General features: G+C 37.2%; 1 protein-coding gene across 1 annotated transcript; it reads left to right on the plus strand.

The window, feature by feature from the left end:
• Nucleotides 1-10,160: 10,160 nt before the first annotated feature.
• LOC144715856 (triacylglycerol lipase OBL1-like) lies at nucleotides 10,161-14,292 on the plus strand. The gene is made up of 5 exons (XM_078590859.1): nucleotides 10,161-10,299; nucleotides 10,681-10,874; nucleotides 11,963-11,996; nucleotides 12,064-12,677; nucleotides 13,999-14,292. Exons 2-5 carry the CDS (start codon nucleotides 10,809-10,811, stop codon nucleotides 14,230-14,232), a joined length of 948 nt encoding a protein of 315 aa, XP_078446985.1. The 5' UTR covers nucleotides 10,161-10,299; nucleotides 10,681-10,808; the 3' UTR covers nucleotides 14,233-14,292.
• The last annotated feature ends 3,542 nt before the right edge of the window (nucleotides 14,293-17,834 follow it).

Genomic DNA, 17,834 nt, shown 5'->3' on the forward strand with positions numbered 1-17,834 from the left:
TTTATACTTCATTAAATTAGGTTAATTCTAATCTTAGATTTTCCCTATCTATGTTTTATAGTGATAGATGAAAGAAGGATGGCCCACAATATTCTTTGTACATGCTAGGGCTAGTCCCTTGCTCCTGACCCAGGATATCCAACTAGATTTCTTAATCAATCCCTAAACAAGTCAACCCCAAGCTATATCAGCCTAGTAACAGGGATGCACGGATATCTCATATATGGAAATTGAAATGGTGAGTCACCTTGGGCCCCCTTAGCCTCCGTAGGTACACACGCCTTCGCCTCCTTTTACTTGGACCACCCATGTCCTCTCAATCGGCTACATTTGCCTTCACCCGGCGATACACCAATCTCTTTACTTGTGCTAACCAATGTAGATTGTTGAATATGCAAGATAACTCACGAAATAGTCTCAAAAACAATAAAAAATAATACTCAAAATGCAAGTTATCAACTTATATAATTTTAATTTGTGTGACCACTCGGTCAACACTTGTCCGATCTCAATCTCCACAGATTAACTTAAGTTCAATCAATTCCCTTCAATCTCCTCAAATTTATGGTGACTAAATCACCATATCCTTGATCTCAAATTCATTCAATCAAATCTAATGTCTCCTTCGATAATCGAGTTCTACTATTTGAAATATCCTCAAAGTCTACCCAAGATCACCAAAAATTATGGTAGAATCTCTCACCAAAAATTAGTAATTTCTCACGTTTACCTGCCTATAAGTAATTTAATGATTAAAACATAAATACATTAAAACATAAACCCAAACCTGGAAGGGTTTGTGCAAAACGTTTGGTATTCTTCATTCTTCTTCTTTGGTAGCTAAATTCAATTTAGTTTAATTCAATCGAATCCAATACAATTCAATTTAATTCAAGTTAATTCAATTCAATTTAGTTTAATTCAATCAAGTCAAGTCAACTCGATTCAATTCAGCTAAATTCAATTCAATTATGAGACATCCAGGATAGAGACAATTATTACTTTTTTAATTCTGATCAAATGGCTTTAATCAAGGAAGGAAACTTTCACCTATCAATCAGCGTTTAAAATGTCCAATCAAAATTCAGGAAATCTAGATTTTTATCTGTTATCTACATTATTAACTTCTGCAATTCAATTTGATTTCAGATGTTAATTTCAATTAATTTACCAAAAAAACACTATATTGAAGCAAACCTCAAGATATTTCAGTATTGAATTTCAGGAATTAACTTTAATCCATGGATTAAATGTGCCTTCAAAGAGTTTTAAATAATGGTTAAGTGGTCAAGATTGGACCATGCACCCACAATAGAAGAGGAGACTTACTCAAGGAGAATGATGCATTAAATCCCTGTCCAGTGTAGTGAGAGCATTGGAGAAGGGAGCTCCAATGCATAAGAATTAGTACTAACCATGTGACAGATTAGGGTATGATGAGAGGAGTCTCCTGTGGATGAAGGATTATACATGTATGGGAACTGACGGTGGTAAATGTTATATGAAAGAGTAAAAATATTTCTCTATCTTCAAGAGCATGAGGTGTTGCATGGCACCCCATGGGCTGGATGCTTAAACTATTGATCGAGTTAAAATAATCGTTCATCAATTAATCTACATGTTGATATAGTTAATTAAAAAGGTTAATAATAAATGCTATTGGTCTATTAAAGTTATAAATTAAATGTGTACATGGGCCTAGAAGGCGACATACATAAGATTAAGGGATATTTGTAAATTAAATTTCTGAAATAAGTATACCTAGAGTGGAACCCATTTTAGATTCCCAGGCCAAGCTAGACCTGCCCCCCATTTCGTTTTTCTTTTGTTAGGCTCCACTCACTCCTCTAGAAGGCCTTTGTGGTGAGAAGATCAACTAGATTCTCAAGAAGAGTGTGAGAAGAAGAGGAGATCCAACAACCCCTAGATCACGTGGATACATTTAGAGAATAGGCACATTAACAACTTAAAGACACTCTCCCAAGTAGAAATCAAGGGTGGAAATAAGTTTCCCACCAGTAATTTGAGGGTATTTTGCTTCATATACCAATTCTGAATCGATTAACTCTTTTGCTGCATTGAAATTAGTTTCAAGCATAAAATCATGGCATGAAAACCCAACAAGTAATTGAGTCCTAGATTGACGATTATTTGGGTTGGAAAATTGCTTTACATTGTAGAATGGGAACTTGTATAATTGGTGGTTACTATAGTTTGGAAAATTGAATTTGATATGAGAAGTTGGACCCACAATACAAGACCTTTATGAACTCTTTAAGTAGTATGCATGTTCTAAATAATGTAAAAGATGAATTATAGAGTGTAGAATGGAGGATGGTGATAGAAGCCCTCAGAAGAAATCAAACTTGGGAGCTAGTGGAACTTCCATCAGGTAAGAGACATGTGGGTTGTACATAAGTAAGTACATAGAAGATAATGTTTCTGGAAAAAATATATGACGGACTCATAGACAACGGTCACACTAGGTCACAAGTAATTTATTTTCAAAATCATTTGGCTATAATGCTTGCACAGAAACTATTCCAATGACATAAACACAAAATATCAAGTGAATTTACTTATGTTAAAGAGAAAATCAAGGCTGGAATTATTGACCTAGTACTTGTGGGATTTGCAGTGCATACCATGGACCTTTTTACCAAAGGACTACAGAACTGCAATTTCAGAAACTGATCAGCAAGTTGGGCATGGTAAACATCCCTACCCATCTTGTGTGCATGTGGGTTGCGCTTTATTAGAGGCGTTCCCTTTATGTCACTTCACCATTACGTCTAAATTGTTGTAAATGGGCCGTGTGACTATGTTTGTCAGTGATTTAATCCAAGAGGGAGTAAGTTACACCAGTTAGAGGGCTCCATCGACCTTGTATTGGCTACTAATTAAACCTGATAGGATGAAATAGATTCCCTCTTTTTGGCTTATTGAAACCCTAGCCATAGCAATGAGTTTTTTGTCAAACTGGGGGAGGATTTTCAATAATTACTCTGATTCATATGTCTATCTATTTGTAATTATTTTTAGTCATTATATCATCAATATATTTGGTCTCTTGTAGTATCAAATTGTCATGATATCTTTGTATTTTATTATTATTGACCTATATCCATTTCATTTAGGATTATCCTTCTCTCTCCGTAGAAGCTAATTTTAGGAAAACAAAAGAACTATGCTTCTGGGTCAAGTTCCAGGCCTAACTTGAGCAGGTGAAAACCACTGATTCAAAAATTTTACATATTAAGATATCTTACAACCAAGCTCAATTTCAAAGAGTTGTATTCAAATAAATGTGGATGTTGTAGTAGAGTACCCAGCGAGGACCACATCTCTTGTTGAGGAAGAGACAATTAAGAAATGAGAAGTTAAATGGAAACAAACCATGGGTTCTCCCATCATGCTTTAATTCTCTCTTCTTCATGATCACCCGTTCTCATGTAACCTTTTCCAACAGAGATACCTAGAATGCACATAAGGATCCATCAAACATCTAATAGATGGAAACAGGAAGATTTTTGGAAAAAAATTAAAGCATTTCTCCAAACATTGAATGATGCACTGAAATGTATCAATGATAGTGTAAACTATTGTTTCATGATTGATATGAAAAGTGGGCAAGTAACGATGAAGCCAACCAAGAAATGACTATTAGGAACCATAACCCCCATTCAAATGAAGGATGTTATAATGTATTTTGTTTTTGTCATTGACCCTCACTAGTGAAAGGTTACCATGAAGCTATGGCATACTGATAAAAATTAATTATTATAGTAGTATCATTATTATATGTTTATATACCTATAATTATTTTATGTCAGAACTATTTTTAGAATATTAATTTTTTATTGGAGTTTTGTGTATTTAATGGATTTTTTGACACAACAATCTTGAAGAAAATGACTTTTTTAGTAAAAATTTGTTTGATTGATATTTTATGAAATTAAATTTGTGCATAAGATAAATTTCTAAGTGGGAACATATATCTTAAATAATTTTTTCAGATGGATATAGTTGTTTTAGAATTATTTAAAGAGATTTCGTACATATTTCCTGCTTTATTCATGCGTCACCATGTGTCACAATCATATGAATGCATCTTGTGGCTAATAATTGGCCACAACCAATCACAACTGAAACAAACGATTGGCATGAAAACTTCTAAAAAAAGATATCATTATGACATCACAAATCATGATGAGATAATGACCAATAATGTCTGAGAAAAGCCTTCTATTTTGTATTCCACAGGTTGATGAGAACCAATAAAAATGCATATATTTAACTTGCAATCTATGCGATATTGGAAAACAGTGGTGATGTGGAATAATAGAATTGAAACGAGTCTCATTATGTGTGATTTTGCCTACCAAGAAAGTGCATGCATGTGGTACTTCTAACTCAAGGAGAATGAGTAATTTAGATTACGAGGTGGTGAAATTGAGAAGCATTCATCAATGCATCAGCCGATATTTGAAAATGCATATAAGTGGTGTCTTCATATCCATAGATAGAGGATGATGCCAATAACAGAGCTCTCAATTCAGATATAGCAAGGAATTACATTTTTTCAAGGATCTAAGCCAAAGCTTTAAAAAAATGGAAAAATCTTACTATTTTCAAAAGATTTTGTGCCACATTAGCAATCTAACATGTAGGAGAGAGGAAATCCAATGAATGAAAATGATTCAACTTGAAATCATAATTTCTAATCATCCAGTTTTGGGCTAAACTTTTGAGGGATTATTTTCTTGTCTCTCTCTCTATATCTTATTACTATCCATATGATTGCAACTTTAAATAGACTCCTCTACTCATGTAAAAACCATCTTGTAATTGTACCTACTTTAGGGGGTCTAGTGAAAGAATTGATTTTTAGATCTATCAAGTTTTCTTGGTGCCCATTGCTGGTCAAAATTATAAGATGAAAAAAAATGAAGGGGTTCTCTGAGTGCTGCAAATCACCTTCAGCCTGATAGAATATAAAGTTTCATGGTAAGTCTCCTAGCACTTATGTCATCTTCATTTTCTAAACAGACATAGATTTGGTTATCTTTATCTATCCATTATCATCATATATGTATCCACCTTATTCCATATAATAGTATATTTTGTTATCTCAACGTATTATTATATTAAACATATGTCCATTCATCCCCTATTCACCATATCAAAGGCATTTTAAACATAAATTTCTGTTCCACGTGGAGATGAATGCTGCTTATGAATTATTAATTCAAATATTTTTGGAGTCAAGTTTTAAATTTTTTATTGATTTTCTCATCTAAAAAACAACTAACCCCAAATTCAGTTCCTCACATACATCACTTAGGGCATGGGGGATGAAGAGGCATCCAGAAATGAAGGTTACAATCAACAAAATGTTTGGTGGAGTGTGACACATTTGAGTGATTATAGATGACTAGAGTGTAGAGAATGGGTTTGGCCTACCGAAACTAAAAGCTCATAGGGTTGACTTCAATTGTGAGTACTATGAGATTGTGCTTCAAGTTTGTGAGTGTGATCAAACCCATATTCCTCAAAGTCTTCAAGGAGTTTAAAATATAGACGTAGGTTAGTGTCATTAATTAACATACATAAACATTTTGTCAGCTTATGTTCATAATTTGGTATTTTCATTAGAGGTTTCTGCCACATAACAATGCCTCTAGCAAGAGGATTACGGTTACAGCCATCAGAAAAAAGATACAAAGCCAAAGTGTCCAATAAGTATGAAGTGATGATAACTCCAAATTCATGCACACATTCTGTTTATTTTACAGCCCTCTATATCATTTTAAGTTTCACTATTGATTTCATGAGAATCCTCATACATCCATGCAATGGTTATATTTGGATTTTTATTAGTGGAGGAATAAATGATGTGGATTTGGGACATTAGTGATCCTCTTATTTCAGTTTTGATCATACTCTTGGCCTCTCAGGTCAAGTATATAATTTAGTTCATTGTTATCTTATGAGTTTCCGGGAACGAGTAGAAGCAAAAAGAAGGCAGACCAATTGTTATAGCCATTTCATCATTTTAGGATAATTTTTTTTAAAGAAAAAAGTAAAAGGAAAGCAGAAGGGTTGGGATAACTTTGAAGACAAATCTTGATCACACTCATAATGTGAATATCTCACAGACAACATGCTTCACAACCTTCACATATGTTTCACCTTTGAAAGCCTACATTGTAACATCCACCAGAGAGGAAACTAAAAATTTAGACCTATCTCCGTCAAAATATGGGCCTGGCTTATGTTGTCAATCGTAGAAAAAACAGTTGTGTTCAGAAGTTCACACACAAGCACGGACTGATATTGTAACAACTTAAGAAGATGAACAATATTTATATAGTATCCATGTGTGTTCTATATTTTGATATGGGACTAAGCTTGTTACACATTTTAGTTTCAGCGTAGGCTAGACTGACCTGGGACAAGGCAGAGAATAATATATGAGTGTGTTGTGGTGTATCGGCTTCCAACCTTTAGGCCGACCTTGACTGAAACCCATGTCAGAACTTGCCATTTTGAAAATGCCATGTAATAATATAAACTGTCCATCTGCTCTAAAAATATGACATGTCGAAATATACTGCCATTATCCCATTTTGTTTAATTCATTTGTAGGATGATGATTCATTAGAGAAAATTAATGAGGATGGCATGGTGTAGAAATTTGAAGGAATGATTGATTGAGAGTGGATGCTAAGGATGAGGTTCCTTTAAGTGATTTAATTACATCCAGTTTATTGATTAAGTAATTGATTGGATGTAATTAAATTTGAAGGAATGATTGATTGGCAGTGAAGGGTCTATGATTTAAATTTAATTGCAGTCATTCACCAAGTTCTTACCAAAGAATGGAAGGCCATGGGTAGTACAGTCAATGTTGGCGGCTGCCTGTCAACCACTTGAATTGACCAACAGATTCTGGAAATTTGGAGCTCCAAGATGGAATCTATCGTACAGCTCCAAGATCGAATCCAAAAACTGTCTCATGAAATTGACAATATAAACAGTCCCTTCCTAAGCCATAAAAGCTATCTTCGATGGTTCATGGCCTATCTTTTGTTTTTTAATCCTGAAATCACTGGGAGACCGTCTAAGAGCATGTAGAAGCAGATTCACATGGTGACAGCTAGGATGAACAATCAGCAAGCTAGGAGAGGCACTGCAGAAGCAGCGTTGAGGACACAAATTGGGAAATCACACTGATATTATTGGTGATGATCGGTGCCATGTTTTCAATTAGTCATGAAATGAGGGAAATCAAGTCCGTTTCATCTTGTTCTTGATGGACTTTGGAGTTAGTTTTAATTCAAAATTGGGTCAAGTTCATCTGAGTTGGAGTTTGAATTGAATTCTCTAAGATAAACTCATCAAGGCATTTCATCGAATATCTGATGCTTCTTTGCATATCCAATTTTTCTCCCTCATTTTAGTTATAATTATAGCATTGAAACCATGAGGAAGTTGGATGCATGTACAAAACAGACCTTTAAGGATGAGGGCCATTTGGCCGTCACTAGATAGGCTTGTAAGGACACCACATGGTACGAGTGCTCCAATCAGTATGCATGACCAGTGGACTAACAGAGCAAGTGTTCTCCAGTGGTTCATCTGTTCCCACATACAAGAGTGAATATCTCGTGGGAAAAAAAGTGGTACAAAAGTATCCTTGGCAAGAATGTCAATGCAGGGAGAACCACCACTTCTTTAATGGTACAGATCATGACTGTTTATTTCCTTCTTGTATCTGATTTATCTACATTACTTCCAACAAATTTATTTTTCATGCCACAAACAGTAGGGTACATGCACGTGCATGCATGTTCATGCAATCATGTTCGTAGTTTCATGCATATGGGCGCTCTTCACATGCTTGCAACTGTTTGACAAAGCTGTGATGCAATTCATTTTTTTATTTTTTTGGAGTCCATAGGATTAGAGCACCCTAGTTTATTTATTTTAATTTGAAACAATTACTTCATATCTGCATTCATATAATATCTGGCACTTATATCAATCATTTTATTTCTGGCAGTTAAATAAGTTACATTATATAGACTACCACAAGAATTTATTTCTTGCTGCTATAACCATGTCAAAAATCAATCATCTCTACATCTTAGTAAATTAATCATTTTTTTATCTTAGTACATGCTTCTTATTCCTGGTCATTTTAATTCTTCTAAAACTTTTCATTTATTGAACTTTCGAGAGTATTTCTTAATAATAAAGAATGAGAAAAGAATAACCATACTCAAATTTGAGACAAAAAGTAATGTTGATTTTAAGCATCTTCTTTAATATAACTCATCTAAATCATTCATCAATTATACACTCAATAGTCCACAAGTACTCCCAAAATCCTTCAAAAGCAGTGTCCTAGAAAGTAAACAACCTCAAAGTCGAGGTTTTTAAAAAACGTTATGTCATAGGAAATAGTTGACAAACTCTTATTGTAGAATGGGAAGATGAAAAACTATTTTTATTTAATAAATAAATACACTTAAAAATATTCAGCTAACCTAAATAATTATTCTCATCTTTATGAATTGTTTTTTTTCTAGATTGGGTGTATTTTCCAAAATATTGGACCCTGTTTGCACTCATTTTGACAACCATGAGTGAAAAATAAACTAGCAGCTGGCCACTAGGTATCATAATATGCTATAACTAATATATACATTATCCAATATCATCAACAAGATCGAGGGTCCAGACCAGCATCAACAATATTCAATACCCACAAACGCTACAGTTGTCCGATGTACCTCTGGTATCCGATATCTGATACTGTTATCTATATCTTTGGCAAACATTTTGGCTTGGATATTATTAGTGAAACCCTAGTTGCACCCTAGAGCCAACACCTGAGGTTCCTGTTCACATAGAGGAGTTTTAGGTCTTTGGGCAGTCAAATTTGTCATCCCAATTAATTTTTTGACGGGGTCTTAGACATTCTAGTCAACGGTCGTCCAAAGAATAGGACCATTTTGTTAAATACAAGAAATCACCAAGCAAAGCACGGTCAACACGCCCCCAATAGGTTCACCTTTGCGTGTTTCTTATCTCCATGCCGCAAGACACAACAAACCTTATCCTAATATGGCGAAGAATATTGATTTGGAACTGCGCCTTCGTTACTGACTTGATCAACATTAACAAACTGACCCATTTGCGTGCAGAAAGCCAATTAATAGACGACTGCTGGGAGAAAGATTCCTGGTAGAGGACGCTTCGATTATAGAAAGCGATGGCGATCACGTAAACTGTACACGGTGCTCTATTCGGCTACTCCTCTTCCCTTGCCTTGGGTTGCAGGCCCTGGTTTTTTTTTTGTGTTGAAAAGCCTTGTTCGCGCCTCATCTCTCTCAAGCTATCTGCCTCGGTTGCGCTCTCTCTCTCTCTCTCAAACTCTCTTCCTCGGTTGCCCTCTCTCTGCCTCGGTTGCTCTCTCTCTCTCTCTCTCTTTTCCCTCAATCTCTTCGCCTCGTGTGCTCTCTCTCCCTCTGTCTCTCTGCCTCGCTTGCTCTCTCTCTCCCTCTCTCAATCTCCGGTTCGCTTGCTCTCTTTCTCCCATCAATCTCTCTGCCTCGGGTGCTCTCTCTCCCCCCTCGATCTCTCTGCCTCGTGTGCTCTCTCTCTCCCTGTGTCTCTCTCTCTCGGGTGCTCTCTCTCTCCCCCCTCGATCTCTCTACCTCGTGTACTCTCTCTCTCTCTCCCTGTGTCTCCCTGTCTCGTTCGCTCTCTCTCTCTCTCTCTTCCCTCAATCTCTTTTCCTACTTGCTGTATCTCTCTATTTCTCTCTCTTGCTCTCTCTCTTTCTTTACTTCTATCTCCATCTCTCTCTCCCTTACCCTATCTCTCTATCTATCTACCTTCCTGCTCTTCTCTCTCTCTCTCTCTCTCTCTCTCTCTTTCTCTTTCTCTTGTCTTTCTGCGTTGCTCTCTCTATCAATCCCATGGAGACAGATGGCGAACAATACTTCAGCGACTACATGAACACGAGGCCGGAAAGAGGAGGCACGAGAGATCTTTTCTTCCTTCTCTACAACGGCGACCTCAACCGGAGCAACAGCGTAGACTGCCCAGCTAAGACGACAGCGGCGGATTTTAACCACCGTTGAATCATCTTCGTCTCTCTCGTCGCCCAAAAAGTGTTGCTTCTGCTCAGTGGCCCCGCTTCCTGGCTCGGCTTCATCGTCGAGTTTATATTAAATCTGCTCTCAGCCAACCGCGGGGTCCTTAATCTCATCCGCAACTTCTTCCGAGGTACCTCCCTTGTAGTTTAAAACCTAATCTGATTATAATAATAATAGGTGTTATTATGATTATAATAATAATAGATGAAATGGGATCAAGGCATTCCAATTGATGCATAGGATTTAAGTAAGTCTATCCAAATTAAAATGATGGGATGACAAAACAGGATTAAGTTATCGAATAAATTGGGGGCCAGTTCTCTGAGGACCAACATTACTCTTAAGAGATCAAGCAAGTTAACAACCTATTGACTCGAAAAATGACCTTTCTGTCTTCTGTAAACGTACTGATTCGTTCTTGAGAATGCAATGCAATAAGACATTTTAGTTCAGAGAATAAACAAAGAGTAAACAAAGAAAATGATCCGTTTTTGGCTTTCCGGAAAAAAAGGACGAGCCGTGATTCCCGAGAGAGGATCGTCCAGCTTCAGATCGGTCATAGGATTCTTCGACAACAGAGAGGAGCTCGACCCGACCATCTCCCCCGAAGACAGTAAATATCTCACTAACCTCGCGGCCATGGCCTCCAAGCTTGCTTACGAGAACGAGGCTGTCATCCGCCGCACGGTCACTGACGTCTGGCATGTACGTAGACCTTGTCCATCTTCCGTTTGGTCTTATCCTTCTTCTTCTCATTATCCTTCTCGTTCTCCTTCTTATTCTCCTTCTTCTCCTTCTTCACCTTCTTCTGCTTCTTCTCCTTCTTCTCCGTCATCTTCTTATTCTCCTTATTCTTCTCCTTCAACTTATTCTCCTTCTTATTATTCTTCTTCTTCTCCTTATTCTGCTTATTCTTCTCCTTCTGCTTCTTCCGCTTATTCTCCTTCCCCTCATTCTTCTCCTATTTTTTCTGTTTTTTCTTCTTCTCCTTGTTCTTATTCTTCTTCTACTTCTACTCCTCTTGATTCTACTCCTCCTTATTCTCCTACTTATTCTGCTTATTCTTCTTCTTCTTCTTCTTCTTCTTCTTCTTCTTTTTCTACTCTTTATTCTCCTTATTCTGCTTATTCTTCTTCTTCTCCTTCTCTTTGTTCTCCTTATTCTGCTTATTCTTCTTCTCCGTTTTCTCCTTATTCTGCTTATTCTTCTTATTCCTTTTCTCCTTCTCATTCTTCTCCTTTTCGTTCTCCTTCTCCTTATCCTTTTCCTCCTCTTCATTCTTCTTCATCATATTATCGTCATCATCATCACCATGGTCGTCCTCACCATCATCATCATAATCTTATTCTTCTTCTTCTTCTTCTTCTTCTTCTTCTTCTTCTCTTTATTCTCCTTATTCTGCTTATTCTTCTTCTTCTCCTTCTCTTTGTTCTCCTTATTCTGCTTATTCTTCTTCTCCGTTTTCTCCTTATTCTGCTTATTCTTCTTATTCCTTTTCTCCTTCTCATTCTTCTCCTTTTCGTTCTCCTTCTCCTTTTCCTTTTCCTCCTCTTCATTCTTCTTCATCATATTATCGTCATCATCATCACCATGGTCGTCCTCACCATCATCATCATAATCTTATTCTTCTTCTTCTTCTTCTTCTTCTTCGTCCTCATCTTCTTATTCAGCATCCTAGTATCATTATTCTTGCTCACTATTTTTTATTAGTGACTATTATTCATTTTAACATCATCATCATCTTCGTCGCCGTCGTCATCTTATTCGTCTTCTTTCTCATCCCTTTCTCCCAGATGGAGTTCATCGGCTTCTACAACTGCTGGAACGGTGAGAAGCGAGAAACCATTCATATCTTCACCTTCCAAAGTTAAGCTTAAAATCCTCCATCTTGCAGACCACACGAACCAGATAACGACGCAGGTGTTCATGTTCCGGGACAAGCGTCGGCAGCCGGAGCTCGTGGTGACGGCGTTCCGCGGAACCGGAGCCTTCGACATGGCTCAGTGGTGCGTTGATTTTGATATCTCCTGGTACGAAATCCCTGATGTGGGAAAGGTCCACGGAGGTTTCTATAAGGCCCTCGGCCTTCCAAAGAAGGGAAGCTGGCCTAAGAGCGTCGCCCATAGCCTTGGTCAACCCCCTTCGGCTTACACCGTCGTAAGAGACGAGATGGCGGCAGCGGTAAAACGAGAACCGGGAGTTCAGTTGTTGGTAACGGGGCACAGCCTTGGCGGTGCTCTGGCGGTGCTTCTGCCGGCGGTGCTGGCGATGAACGGGGAAGATGATATTTTGAAGAGTTTAGCGGGGGTGTATACGTTTGGGCAACCCCGGGTGGGAGATGAGAAGTTGGGGGAATTCGTGGGGAATCGCCTGAAAACTACTCCGGCCAGGTACCGCCGGTTTGTGTATTGCAATGATCTTGTGCCTCGCTTGCCCTATGATGACTCCAGCTTCATGTTCAAGCACTTTGGGGAATGCGTCTACTTCGACTCCTTCTACCATGCCGTGGTTAGACTCTGAACTCTCTCTCTCTCTCTCTCTCTCTCTCTCTCTCTCTCCTCTTCCTCCCCACCCCCCTTCTCCTAGTCCCTCAGTTTCTCTCTGTCTCAGTCTCTGTTTCTGTATCTTTGTTTCTCGCCCTCTCTCACTCTTTCCTTTTCCCTCTTTCTCTCTTTTTCCCTTTCTCTCTTCTCTCTCTCTCTCTCTCTCTATCTCTATCTCTCATTTTCCCCTCCTCATTTCCCCCCCTCTCTCTATCTCATTTACCCTCTCTCCTCTTTTACCTCTTTTTCTATCTCTATCTCTCATTTTCCGTCTCTCCTCTTCTACCTCTCTCTCTATTTGTCATTATTTTCTACCTTTCTCTCTTTCTCATTTTCCCTCTCTCCTCTTCTACCCCGTTCTCGCTATCTATCTCTCTTTCTCCTCTCCTCTTTCCCCTCTCTCTCCCTCTATCTCTCCAGTTCCACTCTCCTAGTTTCCTTCTCTCTCTCCATCTCTCCGTCTCTCTCCAGTTCCACTCTCCTAGTTTCCTTCTCTCTCTCCATCTCTCCCTCTATCTCTCCATTTCCACTCTCCTAGTTTCCTTCTCTCTCTCCATCTCTCCCTCTATCTCTCCATTTCCACTCTCCTAGTTTCATTCTCTCTCTACCTCTCCCTCTTTCTCCATTTCCACTCTCCTAGTTTCATTCTCTCTCTCTCTCTCTCTCTCCCTCTATCTCTCCATTTCCACTCTCATAGTTTCCTTCTCTCTCTACATCTCTCCGTCTATCTCTCCAGTTCCACTCTCCTAGTTTCCTTCTCTCTCCATCTCTCCCTCCATCTCTCCATTTCCACAATCCTAGTTTCCTTCTCTCTCTCCATCTCTCCTGTTCCCTCTCTCCTATTTTCCTTCTCTTTCTCTCTCTCCATCTCTCTCCTGCACTATCTCTCCTAGTTTCCTTCTCACTGCTTTTCCCTCTTTCTATTTCTCACACACACTCTCTCTCTTCCCACATTTCCCTCTTTCTCCTCCCTTCCCCCATCCCACTTCCTCTCTTTCTTTCTCTTTCTCGCTTAATTTATCTCCTTCACACGCGCTGACGCACACAGTCTCCTTATATGCTCTTTTCTCCCTGTTCTCTTTCTTTCTATCTCCTACGAAGTCATTATTCTGCGTAGTAGATGTGACCCAAAGAAAAAAGGAAATATTTTTACGAAATGAATAATTGCAAAAGAATAGGTTGACAGATAAATAATTGATAGAGCATGAGAGAGAATAAAGAAGAGATAATAGAGATCTCTACTATTCCAGTGATTCCCCATCTAATTCTCTCTCTTTATCTCGCAGGTAATGGAGGAGGAACCAAACAAGAACTATTTTTCACTTTTGCAAGTATTACCCAAGTACATCAACGCAGGATGGGAACTTGTACGTGGTCTAGTGATTGGTCTAACGCTTGGAGCCACATACAAACAGTCCTGGGCCATGACAGCCTTTCGCCTTGTTGGACTGTTCATCCCAGGCCTCCCTCCTCATACCCCTTACGATTATGTTAACTCAACCCTATTGAGCAAGACGTAGACTAAAATAGATTATGAGACTCTTGTTTCCAAAAGGAAAAATATTTTTTTGGATTTCAATGTCAAAGTGAAATTGGAAGTTTGAAAGATCCTCCAGAAAAAAATTTCATGACGACCTTTGATGGGTCTTTTGAAAAGAAGTAGACAAAAGAAGAGTGAGATACACGTTGGAAGAGAGGCAGAAAATGATTTTGATTCCATTATGTCATAATTGTGTTGGATCTTATATGCGGATTGACACATGTTTAAATGTACATGAATGGTTCTTGTAAAGTTAAAATATCCCATTAATGCGTTTTTGTAAAGACTGGGATAAAGGCGTTATTCACAGTTCTATGGGTGCGAATATGTAGGAACCCATTAAGTTACAGCTACTGTGATGAGTAGTTCTGTAATATGACAAAGTCTAGATAACGTTTACACATGAGCTAATGAGACATACAACAGATAGACAAACATGTATATAAATATATATTTATGGACAGAGAGAAGGCCTCCAATGTCTATTTGAATAATTCATTTATCTTATGTAAGTTGTCTTTTTCCTCTCAGAAGCCCCAACATCTGAAACTATAGCCACTCTAGAAAGTTAATTTCCCATGTTGGCTTGAAATGATCCTAAAAACTGATTTAGTGGTTACCGAGGTTGATGCCAATCCATAAAAATAGAATAACAAATCATCGACATGTCCATTACTGCAGTAGGGCTTAATCTCTTGGGTATAAAAATACCAATGAAATAATTTCACATATTATTCTGAACTCTCTTCATATGAAATATCAAGAAGATCGGTGATGAACTAGAAGTTAGTTGTTTAATTTGTCATTGATAATTAACTTAATACAAATTTAGGACTTTGAATATTCAAAATATGATAAGATGGCAATAAGGATGGATTATCTCAATGCAGGATGGTGATTAAAGATTCGTCCCTTATGAAAAGGTAATTAGAGGATGAGATCAAATGTTTTATAATAGGTAATAGAGAGAAATATACTAAGATGAGAATGTGATAAATAATGATAGAATTTATACTAAAATATGGGGAATATACTGATAGTAGAAATATTAGAGATTAATTGCAGATATCTAGACGGATGATAAATTGGGATATTAAGGTTTATAATTTCATGTTATTCATCTAATAACTAGCATTTTATTAGTAGTATTTTTTGTCTCAACACCAATCATATATGCATGTTATCAATTATAATGATTAGATTAAAATTTTAGTGATATTATATTTGATCAATTTTACTATTTTGAATGAATTTTTCATTGTAATATTCATAAATCAAAAAATATATATCTAAATTTTTTTGATTTATATAATACTAGTATTTAAAAGGTTTGACAAATGTTTTTGATTGATTTTTGTTCTGCCACAAGCCTTATCATATTTTTCATATACAAACCTATCATAGATTAAATCTGATTAGGCACGCTAATAATTTCCAACAGGTGTTGCTACAACAACACAGGTCACATTGCAATAATTGACCAATCTCCAATAAAATGTTGGCTTATTTTTGATATTCAGGGACACACGACAGCTAGAAAAAAGACAAACAATTTCTTCACAATTAAAAAAATTGAAAATAGAACACATGCATGCATATGGGCACCCAAAAAATTGACGATTCAAATTATTACAAATAGATTAGAAATTTGGATACACTTCACCATAAAGAAGTAACAATGAACATTTCTCTGAATGTGTCTCAAAGACCAAGCTTGGAAATTTGGCATTATCAGATTGGTGGAAATGAAAGTTACATGGATAACTAGGATCTGTATTTAGAGTAATCTTAATGATTAACTGCATAGATAAAATCCAAATGACAGACAGATCATGGTGATTAAATGTGTAGATTGGAGTAGTGTCTTTAGCTCACCCATTAGTGATTTGACAAATGGATTGACATGGAGAGTGAATCCAACAACTCAGAATGATCAAAATTTAAAGCATTTTTTGTATCCAAAACATTTTTTATGCCAATATTCAAGGGTAGTTTCATCACTTTCTTATTTATCCATCGATATTACCAATAATCTAAACCATGTATCGATGAAAAATGACGATCTTGAAATTTCTCTCGTAGTGTAAGGTGCTATGTCAAAATTTGGGTGTTGCATTTATTATTTTTCATCTTGTCTTTCAAAAAGATGTATAATTCTTTTCTACTTAGTTATATATTAAAGTATCACATAAGGGTGAATTTAAAAGGAGTTAGAATTTTCTTCTTAAAATTATCTTAATCATAGAAAAGAAACGAGTTAAGAAGTAAAAACAGTTATGTATTTTTTTTGGATTTCTATCTGATAAGCCTAAATTTTACGGTTTATAATCGCTAATTTGTCGTTGTTTGCTTAGGCTTATGCAATGAAATTTATAATTCCTTTCCCAATTTAGATTTTAGTAAAATGATGAGTAAGGAGTCGAACCCTAGAGAGGCAGTCTGCAAGAATTTCTGAGTGAATTAGTGAATTTAAGTGGAATTTCAATGTAAGAGACTTGAAGAGAGAGAAAATTAAGAGAGTTTATGAAATTTTTAGGATTAAGGTATTGAATGAGAGAATTTTTGAATGAAATTTTGTGTGGAAGTTCAGATTGATGAGAATTAAAGAATTGAAACTTGAATTTTGAATTTTAGAGATAGAAAGTGAAAGTTTAATCTAGAGAGAGAAAGTGCATGAAATTTGGGGATTTTTGTCTAAACAGTCAGATCTGTTCAAAATTGACAGATCTAACTGATAGAAAATGTTGAATTATGATTAGATCTAACTCCTAAGATAGAATTTTTGGTTTCTAACCAAAGATCCTCTGCTTCTCTCTAAAAATTCATGAATCTAGGGCATATACCTTTCGCCTATGCCTTGGCGTGTTAGAACTTCAAGAAATCACGAATCTGAAGAGGTATGAAGACTTACAAGACTTTGGAGAGGCCCCAATCTGGATCTGAACTGTTGAAATAAGCTGTGTCCTCCAGGCCAATTGTATTGGAGCTCAAAATCAAAGTTCTCTTTCGCCACCTTTCTGAGCCCAATTTATAGTGTTCTTGGCTCAGAAAGGTGGTTAGGATTATTACAAACAAACCCTGAAAATTTCAGGTCATTTGGATGTCAGGGTGAAAAGTTATGATTTTTTGAAGATTTAGGCCTATTTTTGCATTTCTCTCCTCAGGTTGTTAGCCGATCCACGTGGCGCTATGATTCGCCGCGCGGTGGGCCCTTTGTTCAAGCGCTAAGCCTCCAATTTGCGCCACGTACCCCTTCATAACAGAAAATTTTCGGTTCGTGATAAGTGTGCTCTGCACACTAGAGGTGAGTACAAAGCGCTCAAGGCGCGAGAGCTCGACACGTGGCCCTCTCAGGCGTGCGCACCGCGCTATGCAAAGAGGGCAGAAATTTTTTTTTATTCGAAAATAGCCGATTTTCTCCGAAAATGAACAGAACGGGACGTGGCGCGCTTCTGGTTGCGCCACGTCACTGCTTTTTTTTAAGAAAAAGCAAATTTTTCCGCTTTGTAATAAGAGGGCGACGTGGCCTTCTGCGGAAGCGCCACGCACTCGGAAAATAAAAGAAAAACCATAGAAATCGCC

Source organism: Wolffia australiana, chromosome 19 (assembly GCF_029677425.1).
Source record: "Wolffia australiana isolate 7733 chromosome 19, ASM2967742v1".
NCBI lineage: Eukaryota > Viridiplantae > Streptophyta > Magnoliopsida > Alismatales > Araceae > Wolffia > Wolffia australiana.

Excerpts from the sequence above, each read along its gene's own strand:
- LOC144715856 (XM_078590859.1), top strand. The coding sequence starts at position 10,809 with ATGGCCTCCAAGCTTGCTTACGAGAACGAGGCTGTCATCCGCCGCACG. Across the intron at positions 11,997-12,063 it reads CTTCTACAACTGCTGGAACG|ACCACACGAACCAGATAACG; the intron begins GTGAGAAGCGAG and ends TCCATCTTGCAG. Across the intron at positions 12,678-13,998 it reads ACTCCTTCTACCATGCCGTG|GTAATGGAGGAGGAACCAAA; the intron begins GTTAGACTCTGA and ends TTTATCTCGCAG.